General features: G+C 41.8%; 2 protein-coding genes and 1 long non-coding RNA gene across 3 annotated transcripts in view; 2 read left to right on the top strand and 1 right to left on the bottom strand.

The window, feature by feature from the left end:
• The window catches only part of LOC138965467 (zinc finger protein ZFPM1-like), a 42,126-nt gene extending 33,383 nt beyond the window's left edge, over positions 1-8,743 (top strand). The window contains exons 6-8 of the mRNA XM_070337632.1: positions 288-509; positions 1,614-1,784; positions 2,163-8,743. Coding sequence (XP_070193733.1) covers positions 288-509; positions 1,614-1,784; positions 2,163-5,449 — 3,680 coding nt within the window. The 3' untranslated portion in view covers positions 5,450-8,743. The remainder of the gene's footprint in view (positions 1-287; positions 510-1,613; positions 1,785-2,162) is intronic.
• LOC138965607 (uncharacterized) overlaps positions 1-21,976 on the top strand; it is a 117,540-nt gene that overhangs the window by 79,418 nt on the left and 16,146 nt on the right. The gene's annotated exons all lie outside the window — the stretch shown is intronic.
• LOC138965309 (uncharacterized) lies at positions 11,984-19,574 on the bottom strand. The gene is made up of 10 exons (XM_070337444.1): positions 18,885-19,574; positions 17,300-17,541; positions 16,865-17,018; positions 16,136-16,240; positions 15,432-15,782; positions 14,888-15,045; positions 14,090-14,225; positions 13,460-13,606; positions 12,695-12,858; positions 11,984-12,416 (listed from the first exon to the last, which is right to left on the bottom strand). Exons 1-10 carry the CDS (start codon positions 19,326-19,328, stop codon positions 12,275-12,277), a joined length of 2,043 nt encoding a protein of 680 aa, XP_070193545.1. The 5' UTR covers positions 19,329-19,574; the 3' UTR covers positions 11,984-12,274.

Raw genomic sequence — 21,976 nt, 5'->3', positions numbered from 1 at the left:
TTATTAGGAATACATTTTTTTCTAGTCTTTTTCTAACTGCTAGTAAGGGAAAAACTTTATTGGACGGAGACTTTTTTTGATGAGCTTATGTCAGTATTGAAGTGCTCTCTCGTTAGCTTTATCCTAAACTGTGAGTTGAAGAAACCAAGAACCAATAACTAAACAATAAAAATAAAATAATGGTCAATAAAAATAACCTGGTCATGGTTAGTTTTTGTTTATTTTTCAAACAATTTATATATTCAATAACTAGACAGTAAACATCCAACCCCTTTTCTTTTCAACAGGTGGAAGAATCTGGTGTGAAATTGTGTCGGATGTTGACATTGGTACAGAGCTGCGAGCGAACTTCGTATTTGACCTTGAAGACCTGTCGTTGGCGGATAGAGAAATGTCAATGGCTCCCGTGTCCCCCTTGCCAACAGCCCCTGAGAGACCCCCGTCTTCAGTTACTCCACCACTGCAACAGTCAGCGTCGGCTGTACAACAACCCTCTCCACCTGGTCATGGTTAGTTTTTTTGGTTATTATTTCATACAATTTGACAGTGATAGATTTTAAATGAATTAAATGAACAGGAAAAAAGTCAAAGAGGTATACTGCACTCATGTTACTACGGAAGTGACCACAGAAGGTATGACAGTCTTGACCCTGATGTCTTCTTCATGTCCCATTGAGGACTGCTTCTACACACAAAAAAAGAATTTGTTCTGTAAGTTTAAAGATGAAGAACTTCAATGTAGCATCATACAGTCACTCAAGAAGAGAAAGCCGGTTTTTGCCCTACTATTGTGCATTTTTTTGTTTTACTGCATGTGTTCTATTTAAATCAAATGATGTCTTGGGTTAAAGTGCAAGCTAGGTGAAAAGGATAAAGATTGTCTGGCTTAGATAAAAGCAGAGACATGAATTTGAAAATAAAGAAATCAAGAACAGACAGATCAGCAAGAATTAATCTCCGATAGTTATCGGTTGAGGTTTTATCAACAGATAAAAGGATGACTGTATCTATTATAATTGCTGCATTTTCCCTCTGTCTTTACTGCTTACGGGTTATCTTTCTATTATCTCCTATCACACAGGGTCCCAGTATGTCGCAATTTCTCCAGTATGTCGCAATTTTTCAGAAACAGTACAGTCAGAAGAAGTCACCTTGATATGCTGATTTTCAGTTTGGCATGCATACTTTCAGTTTATTCAATTCCTGAAAGGTAATATTCATGTTCTTATGACGAGTTGGGCTGTCCAGGCAATACTTGTCTATATTGCATAATTCATGTTTGTTTAATACATAACTCTTGGTAAATCAAAGTTCTCTGTTTGTCTTTGACAGGTTGTGTAAGAACACTTTTAAACTGGAATGAACATTCATGCATGGCTGCATTTCAGACAGTTGTTTTGGATTTACAGGTTGCTGCTACAGCTACTTGGGATGTTGCTCGTTATGTTGTTGTTTGTGATTTTTATAAAATACTTACTTTTTAGCTGAATTTTTGGTTCCCGATTTTAAAAACAATTTTTAATCACACCTACTAGTTTTTTTCCTCTGAGAGAAGTTGTTTTGATTGGTGAAGAATCCAAACTGATTATCATTTTACTTTTTCTCTTTAACAGCGGCACTGATCTACGGTTGTCCATTCTGTGGGGTGAGGTTCAGCAGCCCAAGGACACTTCAAGGTCATCTCAGCTATTACTGTTCCAAGAAGAGATCAGAACACATTGTCAGTCCTCGGCCCAAGTCCAGACGGAGTTCTGATAACAGTAGCCAGGGTAGTTTGCAGACAGGTGAGATGCGTTTCAAGCCATTTGTTTAAAAGATAGATGCTATTGCAAGATAAATTGTCTTCATGAATCTTGTTTATATTCAAATGTATGTGAGCTTTAAGTATGCAGACTTTGCATTTAGGTCCATGAAAAACACATAATGCCTCTTAGTAAAAATTGCATTCTTGAACACACGTGCATGCAGCAGTGGCTGTTTTGTTAATATATTTCATATTGAAAACAGAAGTATGAACAGATTATCTACAATTTATTGGTGCTCTCCATTAACCAAACTCCTGCTCTAATTTCTATTTTTGTTGTATGCCGTTCATTAGTTTTGTGCACGGAGAAAAGCTGAAAAAACGCAGAGTTTATTTTGTGTCTTCATCTGCATTTCAGAAATGGTGAGGGTGAAGCAGGAAGAAAGCATGGAAAGCCCACACATATCCCAGGTGTCACCAAGCAAAGCAGCCAGCAGTGTTGGCAAGAAGAGACCCGCCGCTGCTACAGACACCAACGGCTCCGGTCGTAGCTCCGCCTCCCCTCCCCCGGCCAAGTCGGCTTGTCTGGACACCCAGGTCTTCCAGTGCCCCTTGTGTTCCTACAGGGCCGACAAGCCCGCCAGCCTCAACCGCCACATGCGTATCCACAATCGTCCTCTGGAGGAAACAGGGGGTTCTGCCACTTCAGCCAGGGCCGGGTCCTCTCCGGCGGGCAGCTCTGTTCCCAGCAGCGCCACCTACTGCCAGGAGTGCAACATCCAGTTCTCGTCCATGGGCACCTTCCGCTGCCACAAGGAGCACTACTGCTCCATGCGCCAGGTGGGGAGGCCGTCTGCTGAGCTCAAGCAGCCTGAAGCACCACCGTTTGCCATGTCGGCTCACCACGCAGCTTCCCTTGGCATTCCCGCCGACCTATCCACTGCCACACCTCTGCAGCTTGCAGCTCTCAGCCAGAGCGGTATGTTCTTCCCTCCAGGACAAGCCATGGCCAGTGAGGCCGGTGGTCTGACCCCCGGTGGTGCAGTCATGCCTGGAGGTCAAGCCGCTATGATACTGACCGCTCCTGTCATGACACCGTCAGGCATCACCAGCATGGCCATTCCACTGCCTACGGTGCTGGTGCAGTCTATTCACAATGCCGCCGCTGCTGCTGCTGCTCATGCTGCCAGTGTGGGGCCTCCAGCTTCTCCAAGAACAGCAATGTCTCCAAAGAAATCAGCCTCCCCTCCTGAAGCTTCTGAGTCTTCACCAAGACGTACACCTGAGGAGGCTCACCAGAGAAAATCACCAAAAGCGTTGTCACCGGAGACTGAAGCCGGTGAATCTGTCAAGGAACTACCCCTAGACCTGAGCAAAAAGAAGTCAGACTCAGAGCAGGCCAGCACAGCAGAGGTGCACAGCATCAAGAGAGAAAAGTCAGAGACCTCATCAAGTTCGTCAGTGCGTTCAGCATCACATTCCAGTCCACTGGCTACCAGATCATCCAGTGTGGGGTCAGATCGCCGTGCTAGCTCCCCAAGCCCCTCCAGGACTCCTGCCGCCCCCACCTCTATGTCTGCAATCCCTCCTCCCCTTTTGAACCCCTCTCTCCTCCAGAGCTTCCTCCCCTTTCAGACTATGGCTGCAGCCGCTGCTGCTGGAATGACCGGCCTTCCTGTTGCTCCCCAAGGGCACGCTTTTGGGGCCGTTCCACCTGCCGTCAGTAAATGCACCGACTGTAACATTATCTTTTACAAGCACGAAAACTTCCTCATCCACAAGCAGCACTACTGCTCTGGGGTCAAACTCAAAGCTTCTTCCACAGCTCCTGCTGCTGCTAGAAGGGCTGAGCCAGACGTCATCAAAGTTGAAACGTCTTCCACTCTAACGTCAGCGCCTGAACAAGGGACAAGCCGTTCCCCGCTGAGCAGTCCACCTGTAAGTAAAGATCATGAGTCTGCGTCAGGTAGTCATCCACAGCTGACATCGCCAGTGTCAAACTCCAAGATTCCTGCCCTTACCCCTACCGTGGCATCAGGAGGCCAGGAAGATATTTACTACAAGTTTTTGTGTGTCCCGTGCAAGATCAAGTTCAGCTCAGCTAGCAACCTGAAAGCCCACAAAGAGTACTACTGCCCACATGGCAAGAACAGTGACCACACCATCATAGCACAGACTCCCAATGGAGAAATAGTGGGCACTGCCAACCATGACCAGGGCTCGCCCAGCAGTGAAGGATCGTCGCCCAGCCCCAGTCAGCACTACTGCACTCAGTGCAAGGCCGTGTTCTCCTCATCCCGCCTGCTCAAGATCCATCTGTGCAACGCTGAGGAGACTCAGACGTGCCTGCTGCGCTGCTCCCACTGTGACTACATCACCTACACCGACAAGCGCCTGGCAGAGCACATGAAGGTGCACAATCCCACCAGCGCCTACAGGTGCACACTGTGTGGCTACCGCGGCAACACGGTCAGAGGCATGCGCATGCACGGCAAAACGCACACAGACAACGGGGAGGACTTCACTGACGAGCACATGATCGAGTTCCAGGAGCCTCCTCTGGTCCCCATCCAGACCAACGGCGATCACAAAGGTCACGGTCCTGTAGACATGGAGGTCGAGCTACTGCGTTTGAAGAATGAGCCCTACAAACGCAGGCGCTCCAGGAAAGCTTACGAGAAAGTTGACATTCTGGTGCCCTTGGAAGATTACCCCTGTCAGCTGTGTGGCGAATTGTTCCCCGATCAGAGATCCTTAGCCATTCACTTCCGCATCCACGAGATCGCCAGCCAGTACATGCAGGAGCTTGCTCGCTGCGGCCTGTGTGACTATGTGACCAAGTCGGTGGAGGACCTCAGAGCTCACATGGAAATCTCCCACTCTGTTATCCCCAGGGAGGAGAAGGAAAACCACCCTCAGTCCAACAGCCCTGATAGAGCCCGGTCTGTGGATAGGAGAAGTTCAGAGAGGGCGTCCTCTTCGGAGAAAAGAAGTCCAGTTCGTATCAAAGAAGAGCCTATAGACAGAGACTATGAACAGAGATCAGAAACTAGTTCTGTGCCAGTCCGAGACCATTACAAGAGAAATGACAGCTCACCAGAGGAGACACTTACCACAGTAAAAGTTGAGAAAAAGAACAGAGACATTACTCGCCAAAGGTCGGCGAACTGTTCCCCTCATGAAGAAGAAAGAAACAGCGCAGAAAATACATCTGATAAAGTTGATGTGGTGAGAGTGAAGACAGAGCCAGGGCTGGAGGGAGATGACGACAGCTGCAATGATCCACCACTGCCAATCACTTTTGCCACGCCTCCCTCCACCTCCCAGCCCCTGCGTTCAAGGTCACCTCCAAGCCCAGCACACCGGTCCTCCTCTAGCTCTCATGCTAGCGCAGGTCAAGGTCACAGCAGTCCACCATCTTCACGCTCCAGTCCCATAATAAAACAGGAGCCAGTCTTTGCCGCTCAGTCTTTGGCCATATCTGCCGCCAGCCTCTTCCCAAGATTCATTGGGCCTCCACTTACACCTGCGGCGGAGATTGGAAGCGGACCCCATCCCTCTCAGGAGAGAAATGCCGTGAAGGCTAGGGAGGGCCTGTACTGCCAGAACTGTGACATCAGCTTCACGTATCGCTCCACCTTTGTGGCGCACAAGGAACACTACTGCAACAAGAGGGCTGGAGTGCCCACCAGTGCTACTGCCTGAACATTGCTTGTACAGGGACAGGAAACATTATACATATATATATACAGTATATTTCGAAGCATGTTTCCACTATAGTGTTACACATGAACAGCAGATCAGCCGTTTTGTCCACTCTCCAGGTCTTTTTTTGTTTTTTGTTGTTGCTCATGAACAGCATTTTGACAGCATATTGCCTGCCCTCCAGCTCTTTAGTTTTTGGTGTGTGTGTGTTGTTGGAAGTTGAGCTGCAAATTTCGGCTGTAGTAGTGACAACTATACAGTCCATAAAGGAAGCTGAAACAGTGAAAGAAAACTCAGTGCATGTTCATGCTGAATATGTTTGGCCTCTTACCGTTGTGATGGTCAAAGAAGATTGACAATAACTCCGGACTGCTGCAGCTTCACACTGCTTTAGTTCACACTGCCATGATAGTGCACAACATACACTGATGCAAATTTGTTACCTGCTCTGATGCTACAGTATGACTAAAGCATACTGTGTGTGTTTGGGTGTGTCTGTGTCTGTGTATGCATGTGTGTGTGTGTGTGTGTGTGTGTGTGTGTGTGTGTGTGTGTGTGTGTGTGTGTGTGTTTGTGTGTGGAGAGATTTCAATATTTGACTAAATGTATTTCGGTAGTCTGGGAATTGAGAGGGAGGTGAGGGTGTATATGTTTGTGTGTGTGTGTACATGAATGTTGAGCATGTTTTGTTTTTTTTAAACTGTACATGTAAAGTCTTCCAGATTATTTCCCCAGGCCTTTAAAAAAAATATATCATTTTTTGGATAGAAACTTTTGAGGAGGTAATATCCAACTTTTAAAAAAGTGGCGACCGCTTTTTTCAATGAAAATCATTGACAATTTTTATCAAATACTTCTTTATCCGGTTCAGACAGTTAATTGGTTTGCATTTCAGCTTTGAAGCTTAAAAATTGATTAATTGATTTGTGAATTAAAAGTTTGCTTCAAATTGAAAATGCAATAACAGACACAAACAAGATTTCATTGTTTTCTTTATAATTTCCCAATCCAAAAAATATATAGATATGTTATATGTCTGTTCTGAAAACAAGCTCAAGAATAGAGAAAATCTGTTTGTTTTTTAGCAATTTAGGTTCACTTTTGGTTGCTTTTACCCAGATCTGTGCTGTCTCGGTTTAAGGGTTTTGGCCAGCCCAGTCGCAGTGGAGAAACAAAAAAATCCTGAAACTTGTTTTTAAGATAAGGAGCTGTTCTTCCACATGCATAGAATAATGTGTTATTTTGTACAAACTGCTTTGATTATGATGTTGCAAAGGTAACTCGGACCCATATTCATTGATTCAAACCAAACGAAAATAAGGCTAGTGTGCATTTAAATGTGTGTTTATAGTATGTGTATATATTGCCTCTACTTGAACACCAGGGGATTCCATTGTCGTTTTGTGGTACTATTTATCAAGTTTGCTTATGTTGTATGAATTACCCATTTAAAGGTGCTCTGTTTAGTAAGTGGGGTTAGATCGTGTTATGTTTACATGAGTTTGTTTACATCTTATAGGAAGTACATAGGAGGAAGTCTTGAAAAGTTGTACTGTGTTTATAATGTGATTACGTGTGTGAAGTTGCACTTTAGAATACAAAATCAAGAGTTGTAGGTTATTGGAACGTTTAACTATGGACAAAACAAAACGTTACATTTACTACAACGTCGACCTACTGGTCTTTGAAGCTGACCGACAGACAAACACTTATGATAGAAATAATGAACTTATCTCAAATGTGGATGAAACTCGCTTGCAAGATGCCTGGGATGATAATAATAATAAAATAATGTTTTGTTTTGTCAATAATTAAACGTTCCAATAACCTACAGTTCTTGTTTTTTGATTCTGAATTTTGGAATGTTAGCAGTCTATCTGTGTTTAGATTGATTGTTGCACTTTTGAGTTCTGTAAGGTCACTATGACTTTAACTTGATGGATAACCCTCAGTTCAGCATAACGACTTTCAAAAACGGTTTAAGAGAGAAGAGACGAAAGGTGATATGCAGTTGTGCATGCATGTGTGTGTGTGTGCAGAGATATAAGGGGGGAGAGGGTGAAATGTATGTTCAGGTAGTATTCATTCCCATCCATTTCGTTTGTTTATTATATTCATGAAACCATGAATAACTAATTTTACATGCTTCACTGCCTCCTGTTTTTCATTTCAATCTTTAGGAAGCATGGATCTTAACTGATGTGTATTTGTTTACTTGCTATCTTCTTCTTCTTGGCGTTCGCAGAGGTTACACAATCAGTCCAGCACTGGTGATAAATGTTGTCGTTTTCTCCAACTCCTGTCGACTGCCGTATAGTTTGGTCTGCAAGGGAGTTGGTGACGGCCACACTTCTTTTCGTTCCTCGTCTAGTAAGGGACATCGCTGTAAGATGTGTTTACTTGCTATGAATATAGGGCTTCTTGTGTGTTTGCATTGCAATAGTAGAATCTTGATTTTATGTTGTTTGTTAAAATACTGCCACCTTTAAAGGAAAGCAGATTATATTATTGTGTGCTGTCATGTGTCTACCCTGCAAAATAGCAATACTGAAATAATACAATACCATTGCTCAGTTATGTACAAAAGTATAAACACACATATGCATGCATCTATGTGCATACACTCTCCGATACACTCACACAAACACACACACACACACACACACACAAACACACACACACACACACACACACAGAATCTGACTCACATGCATGGAGATTAATCATCATAATTCTTTTTTACAAGTGAAACGTCAAGGTGATGCAGGTACATGTATATTTGTTATTGCCCAAAACCAGACAGACATCAAATGTGAATCATAAATCACTGATATGACACAATCAGATATCAACATCAGTTTTGTTTCAAATCACCAACAGCATTATATTTTACAGGGAAACCTGTCAGATAAAGCCACTAGAGTATACACCTCCCAAAGAGCACCTCCTTTCCTCTCTTAATTTAGAAATTCCATCCCAGCATCTGCTTCAGGTATCCACTTATGACACTTTTCTCTGTATACAGAGTGCTATTCCTCCCCTGTTGTAAAACTTCAAAATTAGAGAAGTGTGTGTCTTTAACGAAAGTTCATTGAGGTGTACTTGTATAGAAATGAATAGCAATTCTGTGAAAACAAGTTCTTCAGGGTGAGGGAGTCTTAAAGTGGGTTTTAAAACAGGTTTCACCAAAATATGAATGTCACACCAACACACACATGCATACCATTACCAGTAAATCTTGTACCACCCCTTCCTTGCTAGAGATGGACAGATTTTAAAGAGGGGTGGATAAAAACAGAGGGGTGGGTGGGGGATGGGGGTTAAGGTTATACTACAGACAATAGAGTTACTGGTACATGTACTGTAGTTGTAGGACATTTGAAAATGTGTGTGGGATTTACAAATCTTGGGTAAATGTTACTTCATAGGACCTAAATTCTTACCCTTTTTGGATCATTTATTTTGTTTTTCCCAGTTATCCTTTTTGGCAATCTACAATGTACACTGATAAAACACCACTCACATTAAACTGTGTTGCAGGGCTGTTTGAATGTGTGTGTTTTATATCTCAAAAATCTTTTCACCTTTCCACAGTACACCTGGAGTATTGTGTGGAAATTTGTTTTACGTGTTGAAAGATGAGTAGGATTTTATCACCCGACATTCCAGATTGTTGTAATAGATTTGCAGTGATACAAAACTTTGATGACCCATATGAAATCCAAGTCTATATGCCATAATCTAAAAGCAAATGTATGCCATACATGATACTGTAGTGATTATTAACCGTCACTGCCAATCTATGAATGAAACATGTGTACCTTTGTCTGCATAAAACATAACCTTTTACAAATGAATATGACTGTTACTTGATTCTGTACAGAACTGTTATTTATTTTATTGTTTTCTTTACTTTTTTTTTCAATGCCAGTCATAACTTACAGGCACATTTATTTATAAATAGCCTGTATAATTCCGTCATTCTAGTCAAAATGCCATTGTATGACCATATTGTATGTATAGTCCCAATCCCTATTTCAGAGAAGTTTGATGTTAGTATTACAAAACTTCAGACCTGAAATGTAACTGTTTATGTCTATAGTAGTTACTTACTATGTTGTTAAATGTAGGTTATTGATTTGCAATGTTGTTCATTAATGCACTTGTATCAATTGCTAGCACAAAGCCAGTATCTGAAATTTACTTATTATGAGCAAACTGTCCGCAGGAAGTGCTGCTTTGTGAATCATTTATAAAAATTCACGTGAACTGCAAAGATCTGAAAGAGGGATCACATGCATTTTTGTCACCAGCATTTGAATTATTGCATTATTAAGCTAATTATCATGTTAAGTTGATAATCAACTGTCCTACACAGCTGACGTAAGCTCTTATTCTTGACATTTACAAAGTCATTATGTATGTGTTTAGTACTTTCAACATTGTGATATTGTGTAAACCCAAGTAAAAACTGATGCACACGTGGAAAACTGAGCATTTGCACAAATCTGTGTGTGTGTGTGTGTGTGTGTGTGTGTGTGTGTGTGTGTGTGTGTGTGCCAGTGTGTGTGCATGCGTGCATGTGTACGTTTTAATCACCCAAGGTGTTCGCTTTATACTGTTTATACTTAGACTGTACTGTTTAGAAGAAGAAGAAAAAAATGCACAAAAATCAATAAATGAACAAATAAAAACGTAAAACAAGAAAAGAACAGCATGTGGCCAGCAGGGATCCAAGTGTCCACCCATAATGTTTATGTACATTCACAACTTCACTGTCATCTCTCTGTGTCAGATCTTGCTGAGAGACAAAGCACAGTTGACAGTGTAATATTGTTTCACACACTCTACCTCGACCACATGAATTGCAAATGTAGATAAAACAGATGTGATGTGGCTGATAACCATATCATGTATGCAGACAGCATCCAATACAGGCGTGTGATGGCATCAACATAACCATCAGAGCCATATCTCTTGACATGCATCTCTCTCATTACAGGATATTGATGAAAGTGATGAGTGAATATTACAAAGTGTCTCTGCGTGTGTGAGAGACAGTTTGTGTTTATTTGAGAGAGAGGGCAAAACGGATACACAAAGATGCATTGAACTGAAAATGCTCTGCATGTGTCTGAGATAGACTCTTTGTCTGACTCAGGGCAAATGTGTGTGTATTCTCTTTCTTATGTGTCTGTGTTCTTTAATAAAACAAACGTTTCCTCACGTCTCCCTTTCATTTTTCTTTCCGGGGCAAAATAAGAGTAAGTCACAACCTAAGTAATTTTCAGGTCAAAAAAAGTTGCGAGTAAGAGACTTATCTGAAATCTGACAAGCAAACACACACACACACACACTTTAAGAAGCACAGATATCAAAACATATTTATTCAATCAATCAATATGAGGCTTATATCGCGCGTATTCCGTGGGTACAGTTCTATGCGCAGGTTGTTGGGTTTTTGTTTTTTGTTTTTTTTATAATGCAATTTATATTGAGCACATTTTCAAGGCGCAGGGATTTATCTATGCCGTATGAGATGGAATTGTTTTACACAATACATCACGCATTCACATCGGCCAGTAGATCGCAGCCATTTCGGCGCATATCCTACTTTTCACAGCCTATTATTCCAAGTCACACGAGTAATTTGGTGGACATTTTTATCTATGCCTATACAATTTTGCCAGGAAAGACCCTTTAGTAAATCGTGGGATCCCAATGTAGTTTAAATCCAAAGTAGAAATGTGCAAAAAGTTTAACGTATAAAATCTGGCAAAACAAGAAGGCAACAAAAAGCGACCACACACACACACACACACACTACGATCAGCTGTTGTTGGGAAAAAAAGATATGCTGATGTGAACACTGACGCATGCCAGTAATGACTCATTTATACATCTGAAATCAAGGAATGTGTTCAACACTTCACCCATCTGTTGATGCAGAAAGGTATAATTTCACACACACACACACACACACACACATACAAATACACACACACACCATTGCTCATACCATTACCCTCATAAATAAAAACAAGAGGCGAAGCCTTCAAGGCTCCCGTAAGAAATCAACAAACAGTAACACAAACTCAATCACTCCGTCACACATACACACACACAGTAAGCATAGACACGGTGCAAGAGTGGGAGACGCTAGATCTAGATCTGTCTGTCTGTAGCCTACTTACGGGGACACGACTGCCACTGAGATCGACACTGCCCTTTCGACAGCGCTTCCTCGCGCAGACACTGAAAACACGCTGTGCAGATCAACCTGTAGGAAATCTCCTTTGGTATCTTCTTCATCTATTTTTTCTGGAGCCGCTACGAAACCGAACAATGTGAAATCGTCTTCCCCGAATCGGCGAATGCAGCTCGGTTAGAAATGAGAAGTGAATCTTTTCCACAATCCTTCACGCGATCTGACCTAACCTTGACCCCTGACCTGGTCTACATACCACACACAACACAAACCAGTCACCTGTTTTTACCCCCCCCCCCCCCCCCCCCCCCCCTCCCCAAAACCCACCAACACCCGTTTTCTTTGGATACACACTTTATCTACATACGTGCCGACGAAATGTTGATCATTGCTTCAATACTTTGAAGCTGTTGCTTGGATAATAACCCGGTAAAATTAGTATTTCGGTGTTCAGTCAAATGTTAAAGTTTCTATCACACACGCACGCACGCACAGACAGACAAAAGTTAGCATCGCATAGGCTACACTTACGTGAGCCAACAATGGTCTGTCTGTCTGTCTGTCTGTCTGTCTCTCAAAACCCTCCACACCCAACATGCATAAAACACAGGCCAATGCTATCTGTCTTTATCGTCTGAGGGTAAATCTGAGGGTTGAGTGAGCAACCATGTCACAAAAAGAATCGCAAGCAGCACTGCAGAAGCGTACAAGATGCTGTATTCGTAATTTGCTTTCTGCTTCACTGTAAATCCAATGAACCTGGAAAATAGACAGAAATGCATGTACTAATCATCCAAGTGAAGACAGAAACAATCTGCCATATTTCTGCAAATCCTTACTAAGCAAATAGCAAAAAAGTGCTGGTAGAAAATACACATACACACTTACATTGACATACAGCCCCACACACACATGAAGAAAGACAAAAACAAAAGTAACACACACACACACACAAAGAAAGACAAAAACAAAAAACACACATGCTCATGTACACACACAGGCATACAAGTACACACACACACACACTCATTACTTACCCCTTTTTGCACATGAGGATGATGTCATTCATGCCATCATTGTCAAAGTCTCCATAGGCTAGGGGCTGTGTGGGCACAGAGGGAATGCTATGCTCGGCAAGCACTGTTCCATCCACCAGATCTACAAGGGACACAGTGTTCCAGCCAGCAATCGCTGCTACATCCTGAAACAGACACACAGAGTGGAGGCACAGCGTAGTTTGCAATAAAAGGCCAAAGACAAGGATTTAAAAAAGTGATAATCTCAAACAAATGAGGCAGATCGCTGCTTAGAGATCTGATAAATATCAAAATGAGGATGAAAGTCGCTTGGTCATTTCAATGCGTGTTATTCTCTCAGGTGCCAGGAGAATGGTTCCGAATAACTCTCACTTACTCTATTACACATGTCGTATGCATTTAGAGCGCTTACTTCCCTTTGTTACCAGATCTAAAAATGTGACACAAACTCATATCAGCTCTCTAGAAGTGCTAGTATACATGTACAACTGGTGTTTTTTTTTTCATTTTCATTACTTTATTATTCCATTGCTGGGACATTTGGGTCGCTTCCTCCCAGTTGAACACTTTCCTCATGGAACAACAATTCCATATATTTGTATCTCAAACACACACCTCATGTGACACACTCAGAGGTAGCAAATAGATAAAACGCTTACCCCTTGAAGAAAACAACTGTGAATAACTTTCACATGAAGGCAACTATAGAACTGATCACACACTATTTTATAAAGAAGAACCACTAAAAAAAAACACACTAAATACCTTTCTGTCAGAAACTTCCAAAGGCATGATGATGAAACCTGGGGAGAAAGACTGCATGAACTCATCCTCCGTCTCTCTGGGGACATGGCTTACAGACTTGCGTCTCAGCTTGATCGACAGCTCACTCCACTTGCATGAAGTCTGAGTCTGAAACAGACATTCACACAAATATGAAAGAATATAATGCATGAGTACCAAAACATATTACACCCCACAATAACATTCATACTATCCTACTAAACAAACGCATATGAACTTTACAGTATATCGCTGCTTTCATTCAATAAACGCATAGGCTTCACCCCTAGGTGTCTTTAAATCTGAAAGTCCTGAAGCTCACATGCAGCAGTATGACATACCTTGTTCCTTGTTTGCTCAGTAGTTAGAAAATGCACCTACAAGAAAGAAACGGTATGCAATCCTTCTTAACTGCTTGCAGTCTTCTTTGAAAGAGTCATTCTACATGGCGTCATGATTTCACAGAAAGGCCCCCCCCTCTTGCTAGTTCACTATGCTTTGGTACTAGACTGACTAGTCAGTAGATTTCCTTTGGTAAACACATGCCTGAACACATGTGCAGAAATTATACAAACTCTGAGTCATACACCCTTGCAGCTGTACAATTCTTACCTGCCAATGAACGGCGCCAGTCAGATCAAAAGAAGAAATTCTTCCCACCGCACCAAATGCAATGAGATCGTAATCTTCTTCATTGGTCAAGTGATGACCAAGCAGATGGCGCATTAGTCCTCCCTTTTTCGCCACACTGAAATTCATAAACAGGAAACAAACATTAAAAAAAAAATTGTTGTTTCAAACATATACGGTGGTACCCTCCTAATACTGCCAAAATCTAATAAAATCCAGTCAAAGGGAGATAGAAGTCAAGTTTAGATAGAGAAAAACATAGAGGTCACAAAAAAGGCAAAGTCTTAGAAGAAGGGGAGGGGGGGGGGAGTAGGAGGGAGGGGGTGTGATAGTCTTCAATTGGAGGATCTTATCCGAAGTTTAAAGCAAAAATCTAGTCCCTTGCGGAACACACACACATACACAAAGTGAAAAAACTTTTTTTTAAACGGATGGCATGGTACAATGTGGCAGCATGATTTCTCCAACCAAAGCAACCATATCTTTCATGGTGAAATGTCACAAGACTACACAGAACTACCAAAACGAACATTATCTAACCTAACCTTGCTGGAAAACCCCAGTGGTCGAAACGTCGTGCTTTGTTATTCGTAGCGTCTTCGTCAAACACGTGAGTACAGTATTAATTGGTCTTTTTGTTTCTCGCTTTCACGTGCAGTCACCATTGTTCTGCTAACCTTGCTGGGCTAAAACAATCACCTTTTAGCAAAGGTTTAATTAAATATTCAGCTAGGCATCTAAGCACAGATTCAACTACGTAAATGTGTATTGCGCAATAACCTTTTCATGAGAACTGGGGGAACTTTGTAAAAAACGTCTTCTTCCATGGCCCACGAGTGCTGCCAGATGAGGCGCTGAGAAACGCAGAGCGAAACCGTGTCCAGTTTCTCCTTGAATGGATACACGTGCCAAATGTCCAGGTGACACATTGTGTGACCCTGTAAAAATATATAAAAACAATGTTCTACAGAATTGTTATCATCTCCCCTTCATTGACAACCCCCCTTGAAAATAACTGTACTTTTCTAATTAAACAGCTGTTAACCATGACATGAAAGTCTGCTTTAGACACAGACATGCAGACAGGTACACACACACACAAACACAGAGTCTCCATTGAACTCCCCCCTCAAATTTACACTGGAAAATGAGCAGTTTCAGTCCTCAGACAGCTTACTAAAATGACTTTCAGATATTGTTCTTCAGACAGCTCACTTTTCTTCACCTTCAGCATTCCAAGAAACAGCTCACTAAAATCACCTTCAGACTTGATTTGTACGTGGAGTATATCCTACCTAAACACTTCTATATCTACAATACCCACCTTCCCCTGGTCCCACACAAGATTCTCTGGCTCCTTATCCCCATCAACATCAATGTGGATATCGTTGCTCTGAGGAAACTCAAGATGACTTAGGGGCTGTCCCGACAGCAAGCTCAGCACTTCAATTCCGTGAGGCCCCCGAATAACCACAGCGTTCGGTTTGGTGGAGTGTTCAGATTCGGTGTGCGGACGCTGCCCTCCATAAGCGTAACCCACGATGTGCTGCGCCGACAGAGCGGAATGTCTGGCTTCGTTGTCTTCTTCAGTCTCACTGTCCTTGCTGGTCTTAATGTCTTTGGCAAAGCGACCCAGTGTCAGCTTTGTGTTCTGGTTATTTACCCACATGTGAGGCTGAAAAAGACAACTTGATCAGGATAACAACAAAGAAACAAGATTTCAGACAATATTGCATTAGTGTGTTTGATGATATCATGCATGATATCTAATATGAACTGTATACATACAACATGCATTTAATGGCAACATGCTTGTACACACTTTTGGACAGGGGCACCTTCGTCAAAAGAACAGAGGCTTTTGTTTTTCTGTCCTTTTGTTAATTTCAGCTGTAACTGTCAACGGACAATTTTGAACAACAGTTGCTTTTTTCCATGTAACTAAGCAGCTACAACTGCACATGTGCCAGGATACTATCTACGACTTCCTGATCTTCTTGCTGTATATATTTTCACTCTTGCACATACCATGTAGTTGCTGAACTCTTTGCTGTACATTTTCCATGGTGCCTGTCCAGCGTGCTTTCTGTTTTTACGCAGTCCCAACTTCCAGTGGTGCTCTGTCTTATGATCCTGGAAACACATTATGGAAGTTCTTAAAGTCATGCATGCAACTTGCAGTGGTACCTGCTACAAAAGGACGCCCTTGGGACCAGTACAAACTGTCAGGTGACCTATCATGACAGGTATACTTCGGTCAAGGTAATGATCAAATGTACAACAGAAGGTGTCCTTTATTCGGAGGTGTCTTCTCATTGAAGGGGCCTTACATGGTAGGTACACTTTAAAACATATGATATTGATAGCAGAAATACATTTTATGCGACATACATCACGCAGCACTTGCAACACTACAAACACAGTTTAAACAGGAGCAGGATGAAAAGTAGGGACAAAGCTTCAAGAGATCGGATGCAGAAACAAATTTTGAAAATTCATTAGCTAAAGAGACAATATAAAACTGCATCCATTATTTGAGCACATACCTTTAATTTACCAAGTCAAAAACCACAATAACTCCCCCCCCTCCCCCTTCTATTACCTGTACACTCCCCTTTTGACAGATGTCTTCGTCTAAAATAGAAAAAGAGAAAAATAAAGGTAAAACTCAAGCCACAACGACATATCTTTTTTAAGGTAGAAACAATGCAACTTTTCCACAAATATTTCTTTCTCTCCTCAAGATAATACCCCTACTTTGATGTTGTGAGCCTGTTCCCCAAAGTCCCCAGGCAGGTGGTGCCAGCGAATGGTGCCGTTTCCACCGCTGAGCGCGTATGTTGAGAAATGAGTCAAGTTCTCCACTTCCTCCACAACCTTGTTTATTTCTATTGTTGTGTTGCCCAACTCACTGCAACACAGAAAAATGCGTTAAAACTTCAAAACATAGCGGCTATGAGTGCAGTGCACAGATCTGCATTAATTGATGGTGTTGTTCCAAGTACTGGCCTTTTCATTCTTTCTTCAAGGGTGGGGTTTTGTTTTTGTTTGTTTTTAATGGGAAAAAATTCTAGGGTTGGCAGGAAACATAGGTTGGCTGGGTTATTGGAACCATACCAATCACACAATTCATGTACACATACTGGTTGCTAGCAGAATGCTTTTTTTCAGCTTTATTTATAACAAACTTACTCTGTTTTTTCAAAAGGTAACTCTTTCGTGTGATGGGTCTTGTGCATGAAGTTTCCACCAATGATGATCAGCCCGCCATCGTTCTTCTGCACCGAGTGAGACGTAATCAGTGCTCCAAGGGACTTCACTGTGTAAGCCTCCTCAATCCAGTTCATGGCCACAGGAAGGATTACCTCCCATTGCAACTTCAATTCAGGATCAAAGCACAGCACATGCCAGTCATCTGTCACGAGCACAATAATCTGGAAAGAAAAAAATTTAGAAATTCAAATTTTTCGCTCTACACTCTCTCATTAAGCAGGCCTTCATGGAGTAACGTTGACATGCATCAATGTTTGTTTAGTTAGCAGAGGCCTCTTCCCTTTTTATATTTAGTCAAGTTAGGACTAAATATTTTAACATCGAGGGGGAATCGAAACGAGGGTCGTGGTGTGCGTGCGTGCGTGTGTGTGTGTGTGTGTGTGTCTGTGTGTGTGTGTAGAGCGATTCAGACTAAACTACTGGACCGATCTTTATGAAATTTGACATGAGAGTTCCTGGGTATGAAATCCCCGAACGGTTTTTTCATTTTTTTGATAAATGTCTTTGATGACGTCATATCCAGATTTTCGTGAAAGTTGAGGCGGCACTGTCACGCCCTCATTTTTCAACCAAATTGGTTGAAATTTTGGTCAAGTAATCTTCGACGAAGCCCGGACTTCGGTATTGCATTTCAGCTTGGTGGCTTAAAAATTAATTAATGACTTTGGTCATTAAAAATCTGAAAATTGTAAAAAAAAATAAAAATTTATAAAACGATCAAAATTTACGTTTATCTTATTCTCCATCATTTGCTGATTCCAAAAACATATAAGTATGTTATATTCGGATTAAAAACAAGCTCTCAAAATTAAATATATAAAAATTATTATCAAAATTAAATTGTCCAAATCAATTTAAAAACACTTTCATCTTATTCCTTGTCGGTTCCTGATTCCAAAAACATATAGATATGATATGTTTGGATTAAAAACACGCTCAGAAAGTTAAAACAAAGAGAGGTACAGAAAAGCGTGCTATCCTTCTTAGCGCAACTACTACCCCGCTCTTCTTGTCAATTTCACTGCCTTTGCCATGAGCGGTGGACTGACGATGCTACGAGTATACAGTCTTGCTGAAAAATGGCATTGCGTTCAGTTTCATTCTGTGAGTTCGACAGCTACTTGACTAAATATTGTATTTTCGCCTTACGCGACTTGTTTTCTTTGCAAAGCTTTAGCTTACAGCCTGTCCTTTTCATTTCGTTCTTCTATTCCTGGTCCAACTGAACCGCTTGAATTCAACAGACAGGGACTCGATCTTTAGAACCTTTAATTTCATGAGTGTGAACAGTTACTGTTGTAACAGATGAAGGCTACATTTTGTAAGCAATACACTTGACACACATTATCGTAAAGACGCAGAGAGGGTGCCTATACGCCACTTCCTAGAAATCTATGCCAATGCCTGTGTACATAATATACAGATTAAAGTCGATCCTGAAGGTTTCACTAATACATACACCAACACTAAAGACTCAAAACATTTTGTTAACGCTGGGACTGACCTGCTTTCTGATTTGCAGCATTGAGAGGTAGGGCGAGGTGTACCCTGCCTCTAACACCACCGGCTTGGCAATGTGTTCTCCGGGTCTCTTCAGTTGAAGCTCCACTTCATGTTTCACAATCACATGTGGCAACGAACCATCTGCCGTCTCCCTTTGCTCTGGCAATGCTAGCACGCTTAACTTCCCATCAAATGTCACCATGACAACTTCATTAATACCGTCACTCTCCAAGTCTGTGACTATGGGTTTAGGCACAGCTTCTTCTGGTGTAGGAAATTTCCCATTTTCAAAGTAGTAGGCCTCGCTGCGTTTGCGCCACGTTGGAATAAGATAATAAGAGTCTTTCACCCGAAATAAATAAAAGATGATTATACATAAGCAGACGTAACAAACTTCTCTCATGGAAACTCTCCGGACTAAATCTTTGAGTTTGTCTGCATACATCTTTGAGTCTGTCCGACTTCTCAACAGTCACTGCTGCAGATCCTGCTTACCTGAAGGTCAATAAACACTTGTCAGAAAAGCAAACTCAAAATGGACTGTTTTTACCATCTTCAAAATTACCTGTAACACGAGTATTGAGTGTAAACTAAGAAAGATTTAATTCATTGATGTGCCTCTAAAGTTAATGAGATTCCATGCACTGCAAAACCACCACAGCTGATAGCAGACGCTTGAATGCCGAAACCCGAACTGAGAAATCCGGAAAGTAAACATCCTGTAACGACAATTTTAACCAATAAGATATTGATCAAGAAATTGTCTTATTCTTCGACCATCAACAAAAGAACGTTTGTTTATCAGGGAAAAGATATATATACAAAAGGTATGGCATTAATGTATTTTTCTATACGATTACTATTTACGACATACTGGACAGTTCAAGGGAAATCACTCCATCTAATGTTGGAGTATTTTGGAAGGATTTGCAGCCGACCATCTGACCCTTTATCAGTTTATGGTAAATAATCTGCTGTTTTACTCATACTGATTTAATTTCGCTTCCATTTTTCAATGTGTCACGAACAGCGTTTTGCAGTTTGATATTTCAATAATCATTTGTTGCATGGCTGATCTGTATGCATAATGTTCCTTGCTTTATAATCGACGAAGAAGAACTTAGAAGTCAAGTACGTGTGCAGACTGCGTCGTCTGCAGGTCTGGGAATCATAACAGGTGCTTGCAAAAAAGAAAGATTAAAAGGCCGCAGCTTAGATAGTACTAATTAACATAGGTTTAAGCTTCATACCATAGAGTGTCATGTGCTTCGTTTTCTCGCAATGCTAATGTTTATGTAAGTGCAAACGGATGTCACTCAGTGGTTATATATATACTTATAGTGGTTTGAACGAAAAAGAAACAACAGTGTGAAGTTGTGTTTGCGTTCAGGTACGTGTGTGTGTGTGTGTATATGTGCTTCTGTGTTTGGTACCTCACAAGTTTAATAGGTACTACAAGGTTGTCGTCACCAAGACTGAGACTGGTCTCAAAAACCGGGAAATCTTTAGATGATGCAGTTGTTTTTTATTTCAAACCCTCGAAGTATTCTCCCTTAGCGGCTACACACAGTTTAAGTCGTTGGACCCAGTCAAGAAATGACCGTTTGAAGTCGTTTTTTGGCACCTGGTTCAGACACTGGAAAACAGCCGATCCGAGGGCTGATCGACTGTCAAATCGACGCCCAGCCAATTGTCTTTTCAGATGAGGAAACAAAAAAAAGTCACAGGGTGCAAGATCAGGAGAGTAGGGAGGATGTGGCAAAGTTTCAAAGTTTTCTTCCTCCAGGTACTCTTTCACCACCTTGGATTTGTGAGCAGGTGCGTTATCATGAAGTAATTTGATCTCTTTCAATCCTGTAGTTGGTCTGGCTCTCTTGTAGTAACGAACGATGCCAGCAAGAACTTTTTCCTTGTAGTACACCCCAGTGATGCTTCTGCCTTTTTCGCGTGGTTTTTGAAAAATGACGCCCTTTGTGTTATAAAATATTGTGTATAAAACCTTCTTGCCGGAGCGACTTTTTCGCACGATCCGAGGGGCATTGGCACCTTGTTTTTATCCATGCTTTGTTTTGAGCTTTTCTTTTTGGCTCAAAGAAGTACACCCAAGTTTCGTCTCCAGTCACGATCTCATCCAAGCGTTTTTGATCACATCCGTCGTATATCTTGAGTAGCCGTTGGGCAAACGTAACCCTACACCTCTTGTTCTCTTCAGTGAGGAAATGTGGTACCCATCGTGCGCACACCTTTGTGTATCCAAGTTTGTGTTTTAAAATTCTCAAGACAGACGACGACGAAATGTCCAGTGTTTCGGCGATAAAATGACTGCTCACTCGGGGATCTTCATCAACTAACCGTTGCACATGGGACACCATTTTATTGTCGGTTACAGGTGGTTTCTTCACTTTTCCCCTTGCATCTTCCACAGACGTTTTCCCTGATTAGAAATGCTTTGCCCACCGAAAAACTGTCGCGCGAGATGGTGCTGTGCCTGGGCTTACAGTTCTCAGCTCTTCAAGTATGTCACCGGCCGTTTTACCAAGTGCCGTTCTTATTTTGATGTAGGATCGAAAATCCTTCTCTGAAAATGTGCTTTTTGCCGCCATTTTTTAGGCCAGTGTCTCTCGCTTACATGACTAAATACACTGTATCTTTACGAAAACACAACGGATCACAAAGAAATTATGCACAATAATACGTCATGTACCAATCTTGATAATGACGTCATTTGTTATAAATGTCGTCATTTGATTCTGTGCAAAAAAGACCAGTCTCAGTCTTGGTGACGACAACCTTGTATAGTTTCATGAACTTCTTTTCCTCGCAATGCTCATGTAAATTTGATTGCAAGCGGATTTCACTCAGTGGTTAGAACTGTGGTTTAAATGAAAAAGAAACTACAGTGTGAAGTTGTGTTTGTGTTCAAGTATGAGTGTACATGCGTGTACACACGAAGGGGGATAAGGCACTAGCAGGTCTGCACATAAGTTGACCTGGGAGATCGGAAAAATCTCCACCCTTAACCCACGGCCGGTAATTTAACTCACGACCTTCCTATCACTGTATCAGGAGGCCGATGTCTTACCACTACACCAC

This window comes from Littorina saxatilis, linkage group LG1 (assembly GCF_037325665.1).
Source record: "Littorina saxatilis isolate snail1 linkage group LG1, US_GU_Lsax_2.0, whole genome shotgun sequence".
NCBI lineage: Eukaryota > Metazoa > Mollusca > Gastropoda > Littorinimorpha > Littorinidae > Littorina > Littorina saxatilis.
This window is presented reverse-complemented; position numbering and strand designations above follow the sequence as displayed.